At 43.9% G+C, this 8,298-nt stretch overlaps 1 protein-coding gene across 1 annotated transcript; it reads left to right on the forward strand.

The window, feature by feature from the left end:
• The first annotated feature begins 7,019 nt into the window (after positions 1-7,019).
• Positions 7,020-7,835, forward strand: LOC104566732 (uncharacterized). The gene has a single exon (XM_010213542.2). It carries the CDS (start codon positions 7,035-7,037, stop codon positions 7,833-7,835), a length of 801 nt encoding a protein of 266 aa, XP_010211844.2. The 5' UTR covers positions 7,020-7,034.
• Positions 7,836-8,298: the final 463 nt, after the last annotated feature.

Below are 8,298 nucleotides of genomic sequence, written 5' to 3' on the forward strand. Positions count from 1 at the left end.
GGTGCCTTCTTTTTTTTTTTTTTTTTTTGTCTTTTATTTGGTTAGTTCTTTCCAAAGCTTTACCCTTCACCTTAAAACTCAAATTAAGTCCAGCAGTGTGCAGCCCAGGGCATTATTAACTGTGAGACACAGGCTGACTGATGGGTGGTTGATGCTAACTGCAGTGGAGGTGTGGCAGGCAAGGCCACATTGGGGAAGAGGTCTGCAAGGCATTCAGCTCAGAATGGACAGTCAGCTATGGACAGGCAATGCATGTCTCCCACAGTAGCTCTGTTAAATGTAACAGAGTTCTTCTGCTTATAAAGGACATAAGGTTGAATCCTATAGCAGCCACTTTTTATGGGATCATAATGGATCTCACAGTAAGGCCTGAGTAGACCACAGAGATAATTTAAATCTTCTCACTCTTCCCTTTGCAAGAACTTCAGAAGACAGAAGGTTTGTTCCTAGGTGCTGGGGGTTTATCTTCTTGCTCTCAAGGAGATACCTCTGCAGAAAGCCACAAGGTTGCCCTGTGTCTGCTCAAACGTACTCAATCCTCATTTTATTATCGGTGCAAACACAGCTCTGTTTTCATGTGGCTTTGCTTCACCCAAGAAAATCAGTAAAATCCAGTAGAGCATAGAAAGTCTCCTGGCCTTTAAAATCTCAGGAACTCAAATAATACCCAACTGCACTATGTATGAGAATCCAGCAGGACCATAACTTGGCAATCCTGTGTGTTAGAGGGTGCATGAGAGGTGGTAGGCTGATCTAGGAGAGTGTTGGTCTCTGATGAAGTGATTTAGAGAAAAGAGCCATTCAGCAACCCAGTGGATCAAGATAAATTGTTTTGGAGACTGGAAGGCAAAAAGTCAGAAATGGGCCCTCTCCCCAGCTAATAGCTAAAATCAACACAGGAACGCAATGGGAAAATAAAAAAGAGATGAAGCCTGAGAAGAACTTCACCGTAGGGCATTTGTCAGTCTAACCCTCTGGCTGAGACATGCCCACCAAGAGATGGGATAGATCCTAGAGGTAATCAGGCCTGGGACGTATGTGCCAGCAAAGCACCTACATTTTTGAGACTGTTCTGCACTACTATGAGCAGTTTGTATTGGAAGACTGAAACAATGAATTGATAGAGAAACCAAGTGCTGAATGTGTTTGGAAATCTCATCAGGTCGTTCAGAGACGGAGGTGAGACACATTCCCCATGTGGCACGGTGCTCCCAAGCTGGCCAAACTGAGCAGAAGTCACAGCCGTTTACAGCCATCCCAGAGTCAGACCTGCTGGCTAAATCCCAGAGCTAACCATTCGTCTGCCTTGGAGTTTCTTCCCATCCTGTAGCAGATAAAAAGGGCCTCCACTTCACTGAAAAATAAAATCAAACGGCCTATTCTTGTGCCAAGGTTAAGGAAAGTCTTTCCCATGTAGATCTCAATGGTGCTATTTCCTATGCAAATGAACTGTCTGCTTTGATTTTTGCTGTACATCTTGCTATGCAGAGACCAGTCAAACTGAAGATACCAAGAAGTGAAAGGCCTACTGCTTGCAAGTAGCTCTTAGTGCTCTATCTGTTACTGTATTGCTTTTTGGGCAAACTTGCTAGTATTGGGCAAGCATGTTTATCTCGTTGTATTTAACTTCCAAGTTTCATCTAGAGAGATTTCATCCTTCCAGTTACCACTGGAACACATGTAGAACATGTTTCCTACCCCAGAGACACCTTCCGACAAGTCACGCAGTAGCACAAGCCATCATTTTGAATAAATACAAAGGGAATGAGCAGGTTTTGTAGAGATCAAGCTTGTTTATTGGACCATGTTAATGTGATATTTAATTCATGTCATAACAGTAACTCCTCAAATTTGGTACACTGTCTTTTAGCATAAATGTTTGTGCATGACCTATGTAACTGGCAATGCACTCAAGAGCACCATAGATAGGGTATATACATAACAGTATTCTTATTAAGAAAATTTCAGGATCTTTTACCCCTATGAGATGGTGCAGTGGGATCTGATTGAAGATTTGTGGATTTTCTGGAAAGCCTTTTGGAGCTTTTGCCAAGAGGCTGTGTTAGGAAAATGAAAGGCAATCTGCATTCTTAATAGTAATTAAAAGATCTGAGGAGCAAAATACAGATGAGAAATCTGCAACTTCTCCACCCCCCAAAAAAGCAGCAGTGCCTAATCCCCTTTGCTCTAACATACACCCTAGCATATAGTTACCCATTCAGTCTCTTCTGGAGGAAACCCTTGATTGTCTCTGTGTTCTGATTTTACTAAGTACCATTGCCTGCTTTTCCTTAAAACTTATTTTTAGCCAGTTAAATGGCATGCACTCAGTGTATTTTTTTTTTTACTAGTGAGTAGAGTTCAAGATACAGGCTGCACGCCCAGATCAGGACTGGTGCTAAAAGCTACTCTTTCAATAGAGATAATAGTCATCAAAGGGACTTTTGTATTACCGTCACATCTTATAGAAGTGAACCTTATGTGCTAAGGCTTAAAAAGGTAAGAAAGGAATGTGTGTTTGCAGGACTACTGCCCTATGAACCCAGGCACCACAGGCTGCAGCACTTTCTGCTTTAGTCTGTGTGCAGGTATTTGCAGTCTTTGGAAAAGGAGCTGGAGACTGCTTTTTAATTTAGATCTGCCATATGAGCAGAGACTAAACCTACAAGTAGAACCCTGGGCATTGTCAGAAGCTGCCCTGCAGAAAATGCAGATGCCTTGGTGCCTGTGCAGGTGATTAGGTATGGTAGAAGGAGGCTTATGTGGCAAACAGCCTTGCAATCTGCCATGGGAGGTGGTGGATCGGGGCAGAGTTGTGGTTCACCGCGTCCCCTTCTAATCCCCAAATAAAGAGAATGGCTTTTGCATCTCACCACTCCCACCTTTGCAATAAAAGGCAGGTGCTTCCTCTTATTTTTTTGTAAAGTGCCTTGAGGTCTATCAGAGTGATGCATCTAGTGCAGGAGAGTATCAGTTCAGTTCACTGAAGACTCTATTCATTGACTCTTAAGTTTAAACCCAGGAATTCATTGGTATTTGTTGCTGGATTTTCCTGGCTGGCCCGGTGGTAAGAGAGGAAATGCTGTTAAAATCGCCTTAAGGAATGGGGCAATGTATTATTTACAAATTCCAAAGGTGCTAATGATGTATGGGTTTTATGGTGTCGCAGGTCTTTATTTTTTAATTAAGTGTGTAAATTATTGCAGTTGTAACAAGCAGACCATTTTTTTTTCTTTTTTTTTGCCTATCAATAAAAATGCAAAAAAAATCATTGGAAGAAAACATTTTTTCTGTTAAATTATTTAAAGATAAATATTTGTGTTTTAAACTGAATTAGCTTCTTGGAAGCTGCAGCTGGGAACGGATTATTTTCCTTCTTTGCCATTTGCGAAAGGCTTTCTTCATTACAGCTGTGGATGCTGTTTTATGGACCTATTAGTGTTTCTTGTTATTAATATGGGAGAACTAAACTGTTTCAGGTTGAGCACTGTTCTGCGTGTGTATTTGGAGATGTGCAATCACAGCAAGGCTGCTCTGTTCAGAAGTAAAACGTGTGTTTCAGCTGCAGTAATAAATGTTGCAGCAAGAGCTAACCCCAGGTTCTGTGCTCTAGCCACCAAATTGTCTGGGAGATGAGCACAGCTCTGAAATGCTGGGCACAACATTCCCTGCAGAGAGAATTTGCTGATGGCTCAGTCTTTTAAGGCAGAAAGGGCCAGGACTGGCTGTCTAGGCTTGGCTGGGTAATTTTTTGAGAGTGTGCTGGGTGCCAGAGATACTGACGGGACTGGTAGATATGGTGTTAGGACCGAGGGGTGGAATGGCAGCAGGTGTCCCAAGGAGGATGAAGTAGCACTTTGAATGCCATGAGATGCCTGTGTCCAGGTAATCAATTCTATATTCCATCCTAGAGTGGGAGTCACCGTCAGGTCACGGCACCTGAATTTAGGGGCCTACCATGTGAGTTGTGGAGCTGGGAGATTGTTGAGGTAGTCCTAAAGTGATCAGCTGAACCTCTCTCTGAACTGCCTTTCTTGAATTAATTGGAGCTCCACTCAGCAGGCCGGGAGCCTACTGGTAGCTGTATTTATCCCATGATAGCTCCTTCAGGTTCCCACTATGCTGGTATGGGGATAAACATGCTAAAGATTATGGTGATTTGGTGTTGTGGGAATGGCAGCCGTACAGCTCAGAGGTAGAAGGACAAGGTTATGGCGTGAACGTTGACCCTATGCTCATGTCCTAATGCCTGCTGCCAAGTTTGGTAACTGTCTGAAGCCTGCAGGGAGGTACACGGAATCCGTAAGAGCTTGGATTTTACTTTCAATGCCCTTTTTGCAGGTGAAGTTAGCTAAGAAAAAGAAGTCTGCTTAGCGTAACAGGTCTGGTTTAAATCTAGAAGTCACAAACACAGATTTTTGGTGCCTGACCTGTGAAATGGGAACAGTTGATTAGAAAAGCACTAAGATATGATGAATATGAAACTGTAGTTGTAGAGTTGCTTTACAAAGCAGATTTTCATTCTAAGGGATAACTTCTGAATCACTTGAATAGCTTGATTCAGCCTTGCTCTGGCAATACTTGGGTTGAATTTGGCCTGAAGTGAGAATAAGAACACATTGCTGATCTCTAGGGATAATGTGCACTGAAAATATGGGTCCTGTGTTGTTATTTTTTTTTTCATTTTGGATCGTGAAGGTTATGGAGAATGCACAAGGGAACAATTTTACAGGAGGATATTAATCATGTTCTAAATTTCGTGGGAAGGAAGCAGTCAACATCAGGGCAAAAAGTGCCCTGCAAGTCAGAGCAGAAAAGGACCTTCTACCTTGATAAAGGAAAGTCCAGGATCAAACACTAGGTATGAAAAAGTGCTCAGGGATAACAGAGCCCAACATCAGAGTAACCCCTCACCAGCCTTGGCTTTGGCTCAGCATGATGTCCTGTCTGAAAGGCTGAGGTTCTGATTAGAGAGAGAAGATTGTAAGCAGAGGGCAGACACAGGATTCAATTTACTTCATGAAACATGTATATTTGAAAATAAATTTTAAGAAATATGTTTTTCCCCTTAAGTACTTTGGGGGTTGACTGTCATGCAAGTCTGAAATGGCTCTTATTGCAGTTACTTCTTCAGAGATCTCTTGAAGGGAGCTGAGCTTGAGCTACTTTTATAGTAAGTTGTGACATCTGTCATTTCTGGTCAGAAACTGATCCTTGTGATTGAAAATGTCACTTTTCCTTGCCTGCTCTGTTGATCTCAGTTTTCTGGGGTTTTTTCCAAGTCATTATGCTCATTCTTATGAACAATAACCAGACATTCTTAAGTCCTGTGAATTGTTTCATGTAAAATATCTACCTTTTCTTGATAAAGTCAGCACAGCCTTCACAACACTTTGGTGTGTTGTTGGTGGCATAAATGATGATCCTGAAGAACAGGGGAAAAACACTGTCAGTGTCACCAGGATCTGTGCCCACCATTGCTCATGCAGCTTTGATAATGTCAACGTGGTCCCTTGTGCCAGGTCCTGGCAGGAGGCACAGCAGGCCTGTGCCAGCCACCAGCATCCCAGGAGTCTCATGATACTGCTGGGCAACAGGCAAGTGTTGCTGTTTTCTCTTACAGATGGTGAGGATGAATCTGAGGGAAATTCTGGGACTGATTTCAAAAGGGTTAGAGGTTTTGTGCTCCTAATCCAAATGAGGAGTGGAAGCCAGTATGTAGCAGCTCTGAAAGTTGGTTTTTCAGGGCTGCAGCCAATAAAGATGAGGAGTGACTAAAGTGCAAGTCCAGACGCTTGAACTATGATCCTGAAATCCCCTGATCAGCTGTTTCTGGACTGAGGGCTCCTGACATTTACTGCCCAGCTGTGTGTCTGCACTCCTTGGTGCTGAGACCTAGGCTCCCCTGCAAACTCAGCACTGTTGTGGGCTGGGGAAATCAGAGCTAAGTTGGCTGGGAAGGTAGAAGTGTCCTCGCCTTTGAGATATCTGACCTGGTAGATCTGCTTAGACTGTACCTACCATATGCTGTCTTTTGCCTTCAGCAGTCTGTAGGAAAGTCCCTTTCCTTGAAAATAGTTTTGAGTGGTTGTCCTAAATGTCTTTTATTTGAGTGCTGTAAGCATTAGAGCATGAAGTAAAAGAGGTGGGTTTCTTAGTCTGAGGCTACACCTACAACCTACAGTTTTCCCCTGGAAGGAAAATGTGCTGCTGTCTGCGTAGCATGCTATGCTGCATAGCTTGGGATTAATACGGCACTTTTCATGTCTCTTCCCAAACCTATTCCACTGAGGAATAAAAATGTGCTTTTTACATACCAGAGCTAGACTAGCACAAGAAAGACCATATTTGTATGGTGCAGAGGTTCATAAGCTTAGCCAGAGGAAGAAGGACATTCAGATTTCGAAATTGATTATCATGTTCGGTTAATGTTAAAGGCACAAACTGTCTTAAAAGCAGGGCTTGTTCCTGGTTCTCAGGTTCCAAGCCGTCTTCTAGGTTTCTGTCTCTTTCTTGACCCGCCTACCATGTGCTTCATCTACCCAGCCCTGCTGCTTCCATTGCAGTTTCCCGGGATGGTCCAACATGCAGAGACCACCAAATTTCTCAGATAAGTGCACCCTGGGCACATCTACCAGGTAAGAGCTATACACGAGAAAGATTTGAGCACACTGCTGGAAAGCATGGGCAGAAAAGTGCTGTTTCTGTTTCTACCCGTGGACAGATATTTTCCACCAGCCCACTGAATTAAGCAAGAAGTCCAGCCCAAAGAGGCAATACCATAGACAGGGAACTGGGTTTTGTGTATGCTGCGGTGCCAAGAGGGGAATGCCTGATCAGGTGAGAACGGCAAATGTTTGCTCAATGGGACGTATCTGAGCAACCTACATGCTGTGTATGTGTGTTGTTAACGTGCCTGCCCAAGAAAAGCTCATGGAGGGCAAAGAACCTCGGAGGGTTGCTCATGGAGGGTGCAGCACTTCACAAGTGACTGTCTGGAGCTCTCTTCAACAGGCCACGTTTTTTGGGGAAGAATGAATGCAGCTGCCTCCTTCAGATGTGCCTCCATAGGCCCTGATCCACAGTGGAGGTGCCTCACAGAGCATGATCCAAAGTATGAAGGGAAGAAGAAACTCAAGATTTCAGGCAGAGAACTGGCATCGGTCCCCACACAGCTCTTTGGCATGGACCAACTGCAGGTGCTGGAGATGAGTCCTGAACGGGAGAGCTGCCTCAGGTACCGCATGGAGCTGCTCCCCCGTGAGATCAGCCGCCTGAGGAATCTAACCCTCCTTTACATGGACTCCAACAACTTGAAGAAAATCCCTGCTGAGATCGGCATGCTGACTCACTTGGAGAGGCTCACTCTCAGCAATAACAGCCTGAGCTCCCTGCCCCCAGAAATGGGGGCACTGCAAAGGCTGCGCAGCCTCCACTTGGCTAACAACAGCCTCACTGAGCTGCCTGCTCCTGTCTGCCATCTGAGGAGACTCACCTTTCTGGACCTCAGTGACAACAAAATAGACACAATCCCCCCTGATATTCGGCATCTAAAGAAACTGGAAACATTGCTATTGCTGTTCAACTCGCTGGAGAAACTGCCAGAGGATGTCTGTGTGTTAAGGAATCTGCACACACTTTGGCTGGGAAACAACCATCTCCGGTCCCTGCCAGCGAATTTTGGTGATCTGGTGAACCTGGACTGGGCATACAATTACTGCTCATGCAATTTTGAGGGCAATCCACTGGAAAGTCCTCCCCCTGAAATCTGCAGCAGAGGCCCTGAAGAGATCAGAGACTATTTCTCGTCATTTCATGATGCACAGAGACAATAGGTAATTACCTATTCCAGGTGTCAGTGACTGAGATGGATTTAGTCCATACCAGTCAACTGCATGAGCAAAAATTGTTTCAGATGGAAAAGTTTAGTCTGCTCACTCTGTAGACCTCTAAAGCTTCTTCTGTGTTGCAAGGTGATTTCTCTGGCTATCTTTATGACACTAGTACTGAATGGTGATGTTTAGATTTCAAAAATTACTTCATAGGCAACTGTAAATCATATTTATAGTTGTGTAGGAAATGTTATAGTCAGGAAATTAAGCCTGAGGAAATGGACAGTATCTAATCTGAGAAGGTAGAGTCAGGTGAATGCATCATGGAATACAGCAATGATATGTACTATTTGTTTGTGTTATTTTTGTGTTATTGGTCGGTACTTGAGCCTGAACTTGAACTAGGTGCAAACAGAGATCCACAGAGTGCTTAGACAGAAAAAAAAAAAAAAAGTGCTTTTGGATT

Source organism: Tinamus guttatus, unplaced genomic scaffold (assembly GCF_059628265.1).
Source record: "Tinamus guttatus ecotype Peru unplaced genomic scaffold, ASM5962826v1 Tinamus_guttatus_pri_ptg000038l, whole genome shotgun sequence".
In the NCBI taxonomy this organism is placed as follows: Eukaryota; Metazoa; Chordata; class Aves; order Tinamiformes; family Tinamidae; genus Tinamus; species Tinamus guttatus.

Bases quoted from the DNA above. Each gene is read 5' to 3' on its own strand.
- LOC104566732 (XM_010213542.2), top strand. From the start codon at position 7,035: ATGAATGCAGCTGCCTCCTTCAGATGTGCCTCCATAGGCCCTGATCCA.